The following is a 16,794-nucleotide window of genomic DNA, read 5'->3' as shown; positions in this document are numbered from 1 at the left end:
TTTTATCCTATTAGAAATTGATACTCTTGGACCAAAACAAAAACGCCAGTCGTATGAGGCTGGTTTCAAAATGAAGGTTGTGTCAAGAGCAGAAAAGAGCAATAACAGTATTGCAAGTAGGGAATTCTGTGTTGACGAAAAGCAAGTGAAGGAGTGGCAGAAAATGAAAGCTGACTGGGAACAGATTCCAAAAGCTAATAAAACTTGTAGTGGTTTAACATCTTTTTATGGGGTTCTAGAGAGTGAATTGCATAAATGGGTTATGGAGTGTCGTCAAAATGGTTACTGCGTAACACGCATGGGAATCCGCATACGTGCTCTACAAATAGCTAAGGATGACAAATATAAAGCACCAGGCATTGAAAAATTTGCTGCATCAGCTGGATGGTGCACCCACTTCATGAATAGGTTTGGCCTACTATGTTTAAGAAAAAGAACAAAGATTTCCCAGAAATTGCCACCAGACCTTGAAAAAAAATTACTGTATGTCATTCCAGTCATTTATTATAAAACAAAGAAGGATATATAATTATGACCTGGCAGATATTGGGGATATGGATGAAACTGCCATGACTTTTGATCTTCCAAGCAACAGAACTGTGACAAGTTTAGGAGAAAAATCCATTTTCTCAAAACCACAGAAATGAAAAAAAAAACACAACACTTTACAGTTGTTCTATCATGTTTGGCTAATGGAAGTAAGCTGTGTCTTGTCATTATTTTTAAAAGAAAGACTTTGCCTAAAAAGATCAATTTCCCACCAAGAATTACTGTGTGTGCACATGTTAAAGGCTGGATGGATGAAGACAGAACAAAAAAATGGCTGGAAGAAATTTGGAACCGACGACCAGGAGCAGCCTTAAAGAAAAAGCCATCGTTACTTCTTTGAGATATGTTCAGAGCCCACGTAGCGGATGACATAAAAAAATTGACAAGATCTAGTAAAGTTGCTCTAGCCATTATTCCAGGTGGGCTTACATCTGTACTGCAGCCTCTGGTTGTATATTTGAATAAGCCTTTTAAAAACCATGTGCGAAGGATGTGGCATGAATGGATGTCATCTGGTCAAGCCAGACTAACAAAAGGAGGAAATCTCATGAAGCCTGACAGAGTTAATAGCAGAGTGGGTTCGAGATGCATGGGGAGACATTCCAGAAGACATGGTGCGACGTACCTTCCAGAAATATAGTATTAGTAATGCTATGGATGGCAGTGAAGACTGCGCTTTGTATGAAAATGACGGTAGTGATGGTGATGACGGCGATCTCAGTGAGGACAGCATCTATGATGACCTAATACCAGCTGAAGCTCTACATTGGGATATGGATGATGATGAGGAATCCAGTTTTGCAGGATTTTAACTCTTTACATTTTAGCTCGGTTGCTGATTGAGCTCAGGGAATAGTACTCTTAAGGTATCACTGTTGATACCTTATTGTTTTTGTTGAACCTATTTTCCACTTACTGTGCTGGTTTACTAATGTTAAATGACTTGTTGCCCTTTATGTTTTTTGTTTAAAATAAATATTTAAATACATTACCCTACTGATGTCTCAATTTTTAGTAATTTTATTTTCATTTGTTTTGATGACTGAAACTCACCAATAGCTTCTGCATTTTCCACCAAAGGCTTATACTCGAGTCAATCAGTTTTTCTGGTTTCCTAGGTAATAATTAGCTACCTCGGCTTATACTCGGGTCAGCTTATATTCGAGTATCTATGGTTCTTTGATTAGTTTCTTCCATAGTTCTAGTTTTTCTTTATGCAAATGCAAGTATATTTTTATTTCCCATCCTATTTTCTTACAGTAAAAGATCACACCACTTGCATTGCCCTCCAACTTTCCTACGGACTGAACTCTCTGTCATCCAAGTCAATTCTGACTTATAGTGACCCTACAGGACAGCAGGATAGAACTGCCCTTGTGGGTTTCTGAGACAGTAACTCTTTTCTGGAGTAGGAAGTCTTGCCTTTCTCCCACAGAGAAGCTGGTAGTCGCAGACTGACAACCTTGCAATCAGCACCTCATCGCATAGCCCACTACATCATTAGGGCTCTGAGGATCTGATGAAAAGAGTAAAACTTTCCATTGACCCTGTGACTGAAACAATGGTTTCTAATGTAACAATGGTGAGACTGGCCCAGGACTGGGCAGCATGTGGTTTGGTTGTAACTGTTTTGGGGAGTAGAAAGCTCAGTTTGTAACTGCTTATGGGAGTAGAAAGTTCAATCTGTAACTGTTTATGGGAGTAGAAAGCTCAATCTGTAACTGCTTTTTGGAGTAGAAAGCTCAATCTGTAACTGTTTATAGGAGTAGAAAGCTCAATCTGTAACTGTTTATGGGAGTAGGAAGCTCAGTCTTTCTTACTTTGATCTGCTGGTGGTTACCACCAGGGGTCCTTAACATCACTTATGTTATTGTTAGGTGCCAAAAGGTAACCATAGAATGGAGAGAGATAGAGAGAGAGAGAAAGAGAGAGAGAGAGAGAGAGCGAGATAGAGAGAGAGAGAGATAACCTCAAGGCCCACCAAGCCCTAAGGACAACATCTTTGCTCAGAGCAGCCAAGGCACAGAGAGGACCATAGGGCTGGCCCTGCCATGAGACATGCTGTCCCTCACTGACCCACAGCACTACATGGGGCAGCACTGGAGACATAGTGTGGAAAGTGTGCTCAGACTTCCCTCCACCACACAGCAGAATGAAACACGTAGGAAGTGCAACAGGACAGCAAGGGGAGCAAAGTAACAAAGTCCCTGAGAAATCCTGAAACTAGACTTCTGACTTGGGGAACAGGGCTTGGCACCTCATCAAACCCAATTGGAAAACATTCATACGGGTCAGCAGACAGACTTGGAACAATCTATAGGTATGTGTTTTTTTTTTACCTTCTCTTTCTTTTCTTTTTCTCTATGTCTGTCTACATAAGATAGGCAAGATAAACAATACCAAGGAGAAAACAAAGGGATGGAAGTTACAGGGGGGCATGGAAGAGGAGGGGGCAGGGAGAGGGAGCGTGGAGCCAACAAACGCGGGGACAAGGGAACAATAAGGGACCTGGAATCAATGGTGAGGATGATGTAGAATGCCTAGTGGGGTTTGATCAAGTGCATTGTACCTGAGAGGATTTACTGAGAGGTGAATGAAGGGTGAGCAAAATAGTGGGATAGGAGGAAAGTGAAAGGAAATAGAGGAAAAAACTAGGAGGTGAAAGACATTTATAGAGGTATAGGTATAGGCATGTATGTATGTAAATATATTAATTTATAATGATAAGAATATAGGTCGATGTACATATGTTAATATGTTAAGTATTAAGATAGTAGGCCTTTACTCAAGGCCTTCCTAAATTCAAGAAAACTTTATTCTAACAACCTGGCATTCTGTATTACTCATCTTCCCAACATGATCACTGAAGACAAAATGGGTGCATAAGGAAATGTGGTGAAGAAAGCTGAAGGTGCCTGGCTATCAAAAGATATAGCATCTGTGTCTTAATGGCTTGAAGTTAAGCAAGCAGTCATGTAGCCTCAAAGCAACAATGCCCACATGGAAGAAGCACACCAGCCTGTGTGATCACAAGGTGTCGATGGGATTAGGTACCAGGTATCAAAAGTTTGAAGACAAACAATTATATCCATGCGAATGAGGGGTGTCAGGAGTGGAGACCTGTGGCAGTTACATAATTTCCTGTCAACCTGTGAAGGGGTGGTGTCAACCAGGTTGCAGCTTGATGACCTCATTTAGAGGCATGAATGAGATAAACAGCTCCCTTGAGGTCAGATACACTCTCCCTGCAAGACATTCCTGTTGACAAGCCACATGGCACCAGAGCCCTGGAGCTGGAGGAGACAGGTGGAGATCCATGCCAGCACTGACATGCTCCCACTGCCTCTGGATCTACAAGACTTTTCACCCCCTGGCCTGTGATCCTCCTGCATTCAGTATCATTACATGTGTTGCATGAGTCTGAAGAGGAATTTATAGACTGGTATTGGACATATGGGCTAATATTGGACTTATGGATTTGAACTGGACTGAGCTGGGATATTTTCTTAATATCCAATTACTCTTTTATATAAAGCTCTTTCTTATACACATGTGAGTGTCTATGAATTTGTTTCTCGAGTCAACCTAGACTAACACAAGGCCCAAAGCCCATCTGTAGACAATTGGACATTCCCTCACAGAAGGGTCATAAGGAAGGGACAATTTAGTTGGGGTGCAGTGTAGCACCTATGAAACACATAACATTGTTCTAGTTCTTTAATGCTCCCCCCCCATTTATGACCCAATTCTACCTTAAAAATTTGACTAGACAGGAGTATATACATTGTTACAGATAAGAGCTCTGGACACATGGAACCCAGGACATATAAACTCCTCAGGAACAGCAGTGGGAGTAGTGATACCATGGAGGTGGGGGGGGGGGTGGTGGTGGCAAGAAAGGGGGACATGATCACAAGGTTGAATATCTACCACCACCTCAACAGGGATGAATAAAAGAAATGTGGGTTAAGGGAGACAGGGGATGGTGTAAGATATAAAATAACAATAACAATATATAATTGATCAAGGATTTACAAGGGTGTGAGGGTAGGGGAGAGAGGGGGGGAAAAGAGAAGTTAATACCAAGGGCTCAAGTAGAAAGAAAATGTTTTGTAAATGATGATGTAAACATATGTACAAGTGTGCTTGATACAATTGAATTATGGTTTGTTATAATATCTGCAAGAGTGCCCAATAAAAATGATTAGTACTAACACAAAAATAGCGCCCCGCACTGGTACAATGATAGGTACATAGACCAATGAAACAGAATAGAAAACCCAGACAGTTGTCCACCTACAGACAACTGATCTTCAATAGAGTCAAAAACATTACATGGCAAAGAGATAGTCTCTTCAATAATGACGCTGGCAAAATTGGGAATCCATAGGAGGAAGAATAAAACAGGACCCATACCTCAACCTATGTACCAAAATGAACTCAAGGTGGATCGAAGACCTAGAGCTCAGAGTTATAAGGGCCATCAGTGAGAAAATAGGAACTAACATAAGTGCCCTATTGCAGGGCTTAGGCACGCTATCAAATATAATGAAGGAAGGCAAAACATGATTGTGGCCCCTACTAAAATGAGACACTACGTGCATCAAAAGACTTCATCAGAAGAGTAAAAATGACCCGTGGAGCCGGGGGAAGACTTTTGGCAATGACGCAATGGATGAGGGACCAAACTGTAAAATCTATAGTAAATTACAATAACTAAATAAGGCAAAGACAAATAACCCAACTAAAAATTGGGCAAAGGACACATGATATTAAATGGCTACATATATGAAGACATATTCGTCATCACTAGTCATCTGGGAGATGCAAATCCAAGCAACAGTGAGATCCCACTTTATACCAATAGTGACAGAAAAATTCAAGACAAAACAAGACAGAAAGAAACAAGTGCCAGAGAGGGCACAGGGAGGTTGGAATGCTCATACGCTGCTGGTGGGACTGCAAATATGTATCACCACTGTGGAAAGCAATATGGTACTGCCTCAAACAAGTGGGAATAGAAATGCCATACAATTCAGCTGTCCCTCTGCTGGGAGTATGCCCTAAAGATGTTAGAGTCAGCACGGACAAGCAGAGGCACACCTGTGCTCATTGAAGCGCTGTTCACAATAGCAAGAAGATGGAAATGCCCATAAGTAGAAGAATGGTGTGTTAGTCTGGATATTTTAGAGAAACAAATCCACACACGCTCACGTGTAAGAGAGAGTTTTATATAAAGGTTAAGTGTGCATCAAGAAAACATCCCAACCCAGTGCTGCCCAAACCCACAAGTCCAACATTAACCCATTAACCCATATGTCCGACACCAATCCACAAAGTCCTCCTCCATCTTACAAAACACACACTATGATGCCGACTACAGGAGGAAAGCCGAGTCAGTGAATATGTAAGCATCTCAGCACTGGCAGGGGTCTCCACACAGCTGCTCCAGCACCCAGGGCTGCATCAGGGTAAGTCCATGTGGCTTCTCCTTGGGGATGTCTTGCAGGAAGTCAGCCTTGCCAGCTGAAGCAGGGACCTGCTAAGGCAGCTGCACCCTGGTCCAACCATCACAAAGCAAGAGACCTGAGAACTAGAAAGGTGAGATTCACTAAGCTATTTATCTCTCCACCCTTCAATGAACTTCACACGTGTTTAATACCAGGTTGGCACAATAAACTAACTCAAATGGATAAAGAAGCTTGGCTACATGCATCATAGGTACCCAGACATTGGAACACTATGCATGCCTAAAGGCAGTACTGTGTATCATTAAAAAAAAATGGAATGGAATGCTATGGAATGGATAATGGCATAGTACACATCACTGAAAACAAAACAGAGCCCCCCAAATGATGAAACTATAAAACACAAAGCATGAATTGATGTGGAGAACATTAAATGGAATGAAATTAGTAAATCACAAAAGGACAAATATTGTATGAAACCATGGTTGTAAGAAAAAGAAATAGAAAAAAAAACGCACCAAGCCAAAGTCTTCCATACCAAAGGGAACCTAGTTTTCGAGATGATCAAGCAGGGGAGGGCAAGAGAGGGAGGACGAAGGAATAGACTACAGGGTCTATTGACAAGTATTAGCTTCAATAAAGTTGTTAATCCACAAGATGGGGTTTGACGACTAGTTTAAACTATTGTGTAAAAAATTAGCCATCTAAAATGTAAAATTTCCCCCTAATTCACACAAAACAGATGAATAACAGTGATGATGTGTTACTTCGTTCTTCGGTAGAGCGACTCACCAAGCTTCCAGGGCCAAATCTCCACGCCTACATGCCTTCCCTGGCGGCAAAGCAGAGTCCTTGTTCGGTTGCTAAGCACAAGCACAAGCCACCTTGTGGGAGCAAGATGAGAGTTTCTACTCCAGTAAAGCATCACAGCCTCTGTCACCCACAGGGACAGTGCTACACCATCCCATGGGGTCGATGTGAACTGGAGTCGATTTGACTGGGTGGCAAAGGGCTTGGGTTGTGAGACATGTTTTAAAGTCTCAAAAAGTTCAATAAGTCAATAAGTCAATAACTCGTGGGGGTGCCCGAGGTCAGTCTCAGGTGCCCACCGTGTACAGCAGGACACCAGCAGGCTCACCTTTTCCATCTGGCTCCACACATCCAGCACATCCTGGGCAAAGTTGAAGTATTCGGGCACCGGCTGCCTCCCCAGACTGATGGCTTCCCAGGTGGCCACCATCTCGGAAGGGACAGGTGAGGGGGGTGGCCTCCCTGGGGGCCCACAGAATCCTCGGGAACTTCTCAGGCTCTGGAGGAGCAGACTTCTCAGCCATAGTCTCATGGTGCTGCTGCCTGCCTGCCACCAGAGAAAGGAGAGAGCATTGCCCCTGAACGCTGGGCACGGGGAGCAAGCTGAGAGCGAAGAGAAGGCTGCAGTGAGCCCTGGCGGTGCTGGTAGGACATGCTGACTTGCTGACACAGTCTTGAGTTGTGGTCTCCGTACTGCTGTGTGATGTGGTCAAGTCACTGCTTATCACTGAGTCTGCGGTCCATCCCCTCCACCTCTCACTAGCTAGGGCCACAGGTGCAGATGACCAGGAAGCAAGGTAAGCATGGGCTCCCTTGTGCTTACTTACTAATCAGTAGTAAAAGGCATGTGAAACTGTTCACTGCAGATTAATAACTCTGCACAAGTAAGCTCGTGGTTGCCTTGCTTATTGGCTAAGTGGACACTGCCTAGGGTGTCCGTGAGTCTGCTGTTCAATAAGTCAACACTCTGCTCCCCAAGACTGAGCGCTTTAGCAGTACGCCCTCAATCAGACTGTGGCCAACCCTAAACCAGAAGGACAAAGGCTGCAGGGCAGTGATGCCTAAGAGAAATCGACAGTCCCGATTTTCAACAAATTTTCTCGCATCCCATGGCGTTTTAAAAAAGCTCCGATTTTTGGAAAAAATGCATGACAAGCTAGGGTATACGGGTTTCGGCTGCGATGTGGCTATTTCACCAGGATATGAGTTTTATCGATGGTGTCCCACTTTACCAATGTTAAAATCTGGTCACCTTAATGTGAGTCACACATGCGATTTAAAAGATCCCTATTTGTAGTTGTTATTGTAGTTAGGTACCGTTGGGTTAGGCTCAACTCAAAGTGACCCCGCGTGACAGAGTAGAAGGACCCCATTGCGCTTTCTAAACCGTGTCTGCCCAGGAGCGGCTCGCTAGTGTTTCTGCTGATGAGCGGCATGGTGGGTGTGAACCACACAACACCGAACCATTGTGACACCAGGGATCTTGAAAAGGTCCTTCGTTGGTACAAACAGCGCACGTGACTGCTCACCTTAAGGTTGTGGCTTCAAGCCCACCCAGCAGCAGCACAGAAGGAAAGGCTGGCGATATGCTGAAGATGCTAAACCAAACCGCTCACCGCCACGAAGCCAATTCGGACTCAGGGCAACCTTTAAGATTCCAGTCAAGAAGCCCCCATCCAAGTCCCCAGTTGTGCGCTAAGTTCTTGCGGAGGCCTCCCTGGACCAGTTTTGAAAAGCCCCTGACGGCTGCAGTGTGCCTCACCCAAGCAGGACCCCGTTTCCACTCCAGGCATCCACCTGTGACCTTGATGGATGCATGTGCTGCCCACCACGCATTTGTGACCGCTGTCCTTGGTCTGTCCTGTCCTTTGGAAGTTCTGTATATCAGCAAACCCTTGGACACCATTAGGATTTTATGCTAATGGTCTCAACCTGATTGTATGCCTTCAGCGTCTTGTCCTTGTCCTGTTTAAGCATTTAATGAATGTGTCCTTCAAGAAAAGGAAGAACCCCCTGCGTGGCACTTCTCCCTCTGTAACACGCGAGGTAGCCGCGAACCCGCGTCGATTCCACCCCCAGCTACCGCCCAGAACGTGGAAGGCTCACTGGGAGCCCAACAGTTCGAAAGCGCTTTATAAACATTTCATCGAGTCCTTTGAACAACGCTGAGGTTTTCATTGTCTCCGCTTTATAGATAAAGAAAATACGTGAGAGGCAAAGTGACTTTGAGGTCTCAGGTAGGCCCAGGCCTCTGCCATGGCCACTTTGCGGTGCCTCAGAGGTGTTCTGTCCCTGCCCCCCACCCGCCTGCTCTCCACACGCCACTCACCTCTGCCTCCCTACTCCTGCCCCCCTAGGTCTCTCAACAGCTGGTGATTAGAATCCACTGGTCTCGCTACTAAGTCCTCCAGGTCATTCCAGGCCACGTCCCCCTTGTAGCTTAATCAGTAAAGGCGCAGGGGAAGTGGACACCTGCTGCTGAGGAATTTCTCCAAGAATTACCTCCTTCTTGAGCCCAGGAAAAACAAAGGCTTCTGGGTTTGCCTCCTCTGAGCGCAGCTTTGTTGCCCCTGTGCTTTGTGACTACTCAGGACACTGGCAAAGGCAAGGCTGATTCAGCAGCCCGTGGGGATTTTGGCTGCAAGTGCAGCCAAGAGAAGACCGGGCCTGAAGCCAGCAGGGCACACAGTGGCTACTGTTGTCCAGGCACTCCGACCCAAGTCACTCTCGCATCTCACAGCACCAATGCCCGATTCCGCATTTTCTAACAGTCACTGAGTGGCCTCAGTGGCAACCCATGAGTGAACCACCGCAAGGCCTGGTGGGTGCCCTCCCCCTCACTGCTGAAAACTCAATGGATCTAATCTTAAAAGGAGGGTCATGGTGATTCTGTGAGCAAATTCGCATGTTCTAGATGGGAGACCGTACAGGGAGCCCTGGCATCACTGTGCGGTGTCTGTTTCCAGCCAGGTTGACTAAAGAAACAAGTTCAGAGACACGCATTTATGTCTAAGAAAGAGCTTTGCATCAAGACGTCATTACCTATCGAGAAGACTTCCCAGCCCAGTCCAACTCTAGTCCGTAAATCCCTCTTCAGACTCACGCAGCCACATGCAATGATGCAGAAGGCAGGAAGATCACAGGCTGCTAGGGGCAATGTGGTGTGGAACCAATGGCGGTGGAAGCATGACAGGGCCATGGCAGGTCTCAGAGTGGCCTGCAAGCAGGAAGGTGAAGGCAGAGACAGAGGGGAGGTTCCCAGGGCATTCCCTACAAGGCGGCAGCATCAGGCTGTGACCTGATTGACAGGTTGAATACCCTCCATACACTTACCTATATCTTCAAGTTGACATGAACTTATGCTACTACCACAGTGTCTGATTGCTAACCACAAAATCATCTGCTCAAAACCACCAGTTGCTTCGTGGGAGAAAGATGAGGCTCTCTGCTCCGGTAAAGATAAAGAGCCTTGGGACCTTATGTAGGGTTGCTCTAAGTGGGGATTGGCTCACCGGCAGTGGGCTTGGCTTTTGTTTGATAAGGGAGACCCAGGTTTTGATCTTTGGTCAAAATACCACATGTACAGCTATTGCCCATTTTTCCGTGAAGGCTTGTATGCTCCTGTGATGCAGAACACATTCCACATTGTTTCAGGACTAAAACAGCCTAAGAAGAAAGGCTTGGAGATATCTTTCTGCAAGTCAGCTGATGAAAAGCCTATGGATCACAACGGCCCGGTCCCGGGGTGCACTCAGGACATCATGGTGGAGACCTCGTGTCGCTGCAGGGCATCTCTTGGACTGCTAACCACAAGGTCGGCATTTGAAGCCCAGCAGTCACTCTTCAGAAGGAAGATGAGGTTGCCTGCTTGGCAGTCTCAAGACCTCTCCCCGAGGTCACTATGAATTCTAATCGACAGTGGTTTTGGGTCTTGTGGGGAGGGGAAGTTAGGGGCATCATCAGGCCTCCTCTAACGTCATCCAGGGGGAGGGGTGGGAATCAGAATCAACATCAGCCCCAGGCTGATTCCTAAGAGGTGGAGGACAGACACACCATCCCTCTTCACCTTTTTTTTTTTTTTAACCTATTCCTACACATCCCTCCCACGGCACTCTTTACTTTCCAGCGAGGCACGCTCATTTGTTATAATGACCACACGTAATGTAGAGACCCTACTCACAGTTAGGGGGTCACTAGGCAATTCAGGAGGTTTACTGGGGAAGTAGGGTGTCTCCAGGTACTCGTTGGTGAAGTGACAGAGAGCGCTGTAGCATTTCCCATGGAAGGGTCAAGGGCCAAAGACTGAGGGGCCAAAAGCAAGGTCTGCCTTTGGGTTCAACCAAGAAGCTGTCCTAACCAGTCACCTCACATGCATGTGTACCCTAGACAATGAGTAAAGAAAACTGAATCAGAATCATCGCCTTTGTATTATGTGTCAGTGAGGAATCTTGACGCTCACATGGGTTGCCAGAAGCATGAGCAAATCTGTCTTGGAATAAGTCCATGCAGAATGATATACTAATCATAAAGAAGTGAGGATTGTGAGACTTTGTCTCTCGTACTTTGGGCACAAGGTCAGGAAGGACCCGTCCCTGAAGAAGGGCACCGTTCTTGGTAGAGGGTCAGCAAAAGAGAGGAAGAACCTCAAAGAGGCTGCAACAACAGACTCATACTTATGGCCCAGGATGCCTGGTTCCTGGGGATAGGGATGCAAATAGGAATGACTACAATGGGCAGAAAGGCTCTCCTTGGGGCAACAGAATGTTCTAAGTCTGAGTGGTCGTGACAATTTCATAGCTCTGTACATTTACTTAAAAAGAAGGAGAAAGTCCACTGTGTGATCTATAAATCACAAGAAGTCAAAAAAGTACTGCTACTAAGGTCCCAGCTCATCCATGCATGGTGAGGTAGTTAGTTTATTGTGCCAACCTGGCCAATTAACACATGTGGGGTTAATTGAAGGACAAAGAGATAAATGGCTTGGTGAGCTTCGCCTTTCTAATTCTCAGGTCTCTTTGTGATAGTTGGACCAGGGCGCAGCTGCCTTAGCCAGTTCCCTGCTTCAGCTGGCAAGGCTGACTTCCTGTAAGACATCCCTGAGGAGAAGACACATGAACCTACCCTGACGCAGCCCTGGGTGCTGGAGCAGCCGCGTGGAGACCCCTGCCAGCACTGAGATGTTTACACACTCACTGATTTGACTTTCCTCCTGTAGTTGGTGTCATATTGTGTGTTTTGTGAGATGGAGGAGGACTTTGTGGATTGGTGTTGGATGTATGGGTTAATGTTGGACGTGTGGGCTTTGGGAGCACTGGGTTGGGATGTTTTCTTGATGTGCACTTAACCTTAATATAACATTCTCTCTTATACATATGCATTTCTGTGGATTTGTTTCTCTAAAGTACCCAGACTAACACAATGTTTATGAACTGTGGAATAAAAAAATAATTTTCTCTGTAAATCTTCACACAATTCATAGTAAAAAGTGAAAGCAACAGCAAAGAATAAAGGATAAATAACAATCAAATGATATACTGCTTTGATGGGCAATGCTCGTCAGTAATAAGAGGTGTGCTTGGATATTATTGGGAAGGAGGAGGATGCGGCGAATGAAAAAAAGAGTATGGACCTTCTTGGAGGATATATTGAGAAACAATAGTTTCTTTTCAATATTTTTGTTTAATAAATGTTTCTATGATTTTATAGCAATACTTCTTGACTTCCCTTAGGTACCTAAATAAAGCTGGGTGTAGGGGGAGATACAAAGGTCCAAAGAATTTTCTGTGCTCTTCTCTCCACTTAACTTCTTGCTCACTGTTCCAGCCACACTGATTTTTCTGTTCTCTGAAGTCTGACTTGTCATGGGCTATGATAAACTGGCTCTTGAAGAACCAACATAAAAGGTTCCAAGTTGTAATGTTTACCAATGCCTGTGGTGTAAACTATTCCCAGTACAACTAATATAAAGCTACCACGGTTTGGGTAACCAGCTATCGAAATCCCTGTCTATCCATAATCATCTAGCACATGCCGCTACAACGTGGCTAATGCACAGCATGGCACCATAAGGAAGATGCTGGAAAGATCAGGGGGGCTGGCACAGGGTCAAAGACATGAACTTGAACATGTCTGTGATCGTGCAGATGGGGCAGGACCAGGAAACATTTAATTCTGTAATATGTAAGATCACCATGGGTGGCAATAGACTCAATGGCATCTCAATCACAATCTAGTATCTATCTATCATCTATCTATCTATCTATCTATCTATCTATCTATCTATCTATCTATCTATCTATCTATTCAGGGTTATATGCTGTTTCACAGTGAGGAAACATCCAAAGAAAGAGTAAATAGCACACTAGAGGCCACCCAGCACTTTAGGGACAGAGTAGGAATTCAAAGCCCAAGTTTGTAGGCTCTGAGTTCGAGACCCTTCTCTACCACACCATGCACACCACAGTATGCTCTTCTGGTCCTCCATGAAAACTCTAGGACCCATTATGCTGGGATAAAACTCCCTTCAGCAAGGGTTCCTGGGCAGGGCCTTACTCAACAATGCTCATTATTCTCAGAAGGGGGGGGGCACCCCTGGTGTCTCAGAACCCCAGAACTCAGAACACTGCAACTATACTAACTGTGATTTCAAGAGTGAAGCACCTCATTAGGCTGCTGAATTTCTCTAGACTGCCAGGCTGCCTGGAGCTTCTGCCCTAAACACCAGGAGGAGCCAGGAGCCAGCACCAGAAGCCTGCTCTGCGGGCCAACGTTTCTCTAAAGTGCCACAGAGCTTCTCCAGGGAGGCTGAGAGAAACAAGGCTTCCTCCAGGTAGGAGCTTGAGTGGAGAGGAATACTCTGTCTGACCGGGGCCCCTTTCCTCATGGCATTCTCCCTGCCAAGCGGTTACAAATCTAAGTGTGGACTTTGGCGTAGATGTTTACACATAAGGATTGCCTCAGGGTTGTTTGTTGGTTGGTTTTAAACAGACTTTCAGGTTCACCTCACCTCAGATAAATTAGATTAGACCTTCTCGGGTTGGAGCTGCTTTGGTGTGTTGTACATTACACATTGAGCTGCTAACCACAAAGTAAGAGGTTCAAGCCCACCAACCACTCTGTAGAAGAAAGACGAGGCTACCTATAAAGATTTAAAGTCTCAGAAACCCAAAGGGGCAGTTCTACTCTGTCCTGTAGGGTCACTCTGAATTGGGGCTTTGGCATCAAGTACTTTTTTTTTAAATTAAAGCGTTCCCTTTGGATTATAACCTATAGTTGTAGTTGAGAACCACGGAGTTTTGTTGTAGGAATTAAATCAGGCAATGAGTTCATTAATTCAACACACACTTATTGAGCTCCAAATCTCAGCCAGGCAGTAGGCAAAAGCATTTACAGATGAAAGTCAAGCAACATATTTCAGAAGTTTAATGGGAATTATGAAGCAACTGGAGGTAGTAAAGGGGTGGGATAAGGGACTGTAAAGACACCCCCCCCCACCCACACATACTGCCCCCACCGGAGGAACTGATATTTGAGTGAGTGATCCGGAGGACCCCAAACCCCTGAAAACCAGAAAAAGCATGTTGCAGGCAGAGGGCAGGCTCTGGGCAGAGTGTGTTTGGGGAAAGGAGAAGGAGACCAAGGCGGCTGATTGAGGAGATGGACACAGAGGGGGGCCAGGGTGAAGAGGGGGGAGGGCGGGCTTCAAGCTGTTGGTCTTTTAGAAAGGGAAGTGATGCAATATAATTCACATGTTGAAAAAGAAAGTGGTAATTGCTGTGTGGGGAAAGAATTACGGGGAGGGATCTAAGAGTGAAAGCAAGGGTTGGCCAAGCTGGTGGCCCAGAAGAGGAGAGTTGGTGGAATGATGAAGGCAGGGGTTCTCAACCTGCCTCATGCCGCCACCCTTTCATACAGCTCCTCATGTTGTGGTGACCCCCAACCATAACATTATTTTTGTTGCTACTTCATCACTGTCATTTTGCTGCTGTTATGAATCGGGCGACTCCTGTGAAAGGATCATTACAGATTGAGAACCGCTGGATGGAGGTGTACATTTGGGCATTAGCCCAATGGCCAGCAGCAGGAGTCACATGCTCCTATATTAGCTATTCCTGCATAAAACACTTCACGAGCACTCACTGCCATCTAGTTGATTCCAATTCATCCTGACCCCAAGGACAGGGCACACTGCCCCTGTGGGTTTCCATGACGATGACTTGTTATAGGACTAGAAAGTCTACTTTCTCCCAGGGAGTGGCTTATGGTTTCAAACTGCTGACCACTTTGGCACCCGGGCTCCTTTGCTGTTCCGAGTGTCCTATTCATGGCCCTGAGAATTGACATGGAAGCTGGGCTGGGAAGCTCTGGGGTTGGGACAGAGGGTGATCAGGGACCACAGAAGAGCGGGGTGGGCGGGGGAGGGGGGCGGGTAGTGCTGAGCCAGAGAGGCAGCAACATGGTGAAATGAAGTCCGTGCGCTCCAGAGAACAAAGGGTCAGGAATGGTGCCTGACCCAGAGGGGCAGAGCCAGAGTTTGAACCAGGATGGAGCGTGGACTTTGGAGTTTGAGTCAGGCAGGGTTGAGCCAGAGAGGCAGCAACATGGTGAAATGAAGTCCCTGAGCTCCAGAGAACAAAGGGTCAGGCATGGTGCCTGACCGAGAGGGGCAGAGCCAGAGTTTGAACCAGGATGGAGCGTGGACTTTGGAGTTTGAGTCAGGCAGGGTTGAGCCAGAGCATTAAGGGGTAAGGGAAAGAGAGAGAGGGGGGAGGGGAAAAGGGAAAAGGGAAAAGGAGGAGGTGGGAGGGATCCGGGAGCAATCAGAGTGAGAGTGAATGAGGGGGGGCAAGGAAGGAGGGGAAGAGAAGGTGGGAGAGGTAGGAGGAGAGGGAGATGGGGGAGCATGGAGAGGGAGACCTATTTAAAATCATCATGACCCCAATTCTACCTTGCCTTGCGGACCTGGTTATACCAGAGGATGTACAGCGGTGCAGTGGGGATGTCGAGGCACAGGGAATCTAGGACAGAAGAACCCCTCAACACCAGCGGTGGGAGTGGCGACACCAGGAGTGAAGGGGGTGTAGAAAGGGAGAACCGATCTCTGAGATCTATGTGTAACCTCCTCTCTGGGAGATGGGCAATGGGGAGGCGGGTGAGGGGAGACGCCGGGAAGTGTAAGATAAGATATAATAATTATTTATAAACTATCAAGGGACCAGGGGTGGGATTCGGGAGGGAGGGGGACGGGAAAAAAAGGGAAACTGAGCTGATTCCAGGAACCCAAGTGGAAGGTGAATTATGAGAATGCCGAGTGCAACGAATGTATAAGGGTTGCTGTATGTACGGATTGTGATAAAAGCCTTATGAGCCCCAATAAAAAGATTAAAAAAAATAAAAAAGAAGACACTTAAAGAAGACAAGTAAAGTTCTATAATAATATATGCAAAACCTGAAATTAGAAAACAAAAAAGGAAAAATATGCTGAGCACACAGTGAAGGTTGAGAAGATTAGATCAGGTCAGAGTGGTTTTGAGGCTGACTGGATCTGCATTCTCCCCTGACTTCACTCCTGTGTCACTGCTGGCTCTCCTGCATAGCTATGTCAGGGGTAAATGTCCCAGGGGCTCCTCTACTGCTGCACATCAGTGACTAATTAACTATCACTACACACATTGGCAGGTGTGGAGCTTGTGAGAGGGGGAAAGGTGATGGTCAATGTAGCCACTCCATTCCTGCCTGGGGAGGGAGGATGCAAAGTCCAAGAATGCAAGAGCAAGGTGGCTAGCAGAGGGGGGAACTCCAGCGTGAGGTCTTGTAACTAGTTCTTGGGGGCTCTCCACAAGCCAGGAGTGATGGCAACCTTTAGACAGCAACCTGGGGAAATCACTGAATTCTGTGAGTCTCATATCTTGTGTGTAGGAAGGCGTGGTGGATGTTGTCCTGATGGATCTTGTGAGGGATTAGTGGA

At 46.0% G+C, this 16,794-nt stretch overlaps 1 protein-coding gene across 1 annotated transcript in view; it reads right to left on the bottom strand.

Moving 5' to 3' along the window:
- The window catches only part of ACSM5 (acyl-CoA synthetase medium chain family member 5), a 39,026-nt gene extending 31,667 nt beyond the window's left edge, over window positions 1-7,359 (bottom strand). The window contains exon 1 of the mRNA XM_075528358.1: window positions 7,156-7,359. Coding sequence (XP_075384473.1) covers window positions 7,156-7,359 — 204 coding nt within the window. The remainder of the gene's footprint in view (window positions 1-7,155) is intronic.
- Between the last annotated feature and the right edge of the window lie 9,435 nt (window positions 7,360-16,794).

This window comes from Tenrec ecaudatus, chromosome 12 (genome assembly GCF_050624435.1).
Source record: "Tenrec ecaudatus isolate mTenEca1 chromosome 12, mTenEca1.hap1, whole genome shotgun sequence".
Lineage (NCBI taxonomy): Eukaryota > Metazoa > Chordata > Mammalia > Afrosoricida > Tenrecidae > Tenrec > Tenrec ecaudatus.
The sequence above is the reverse complement of the archived record's forward strand: the minus strand, read 5'-3'. Positions and strand labels throughout refer to the sequence as shown.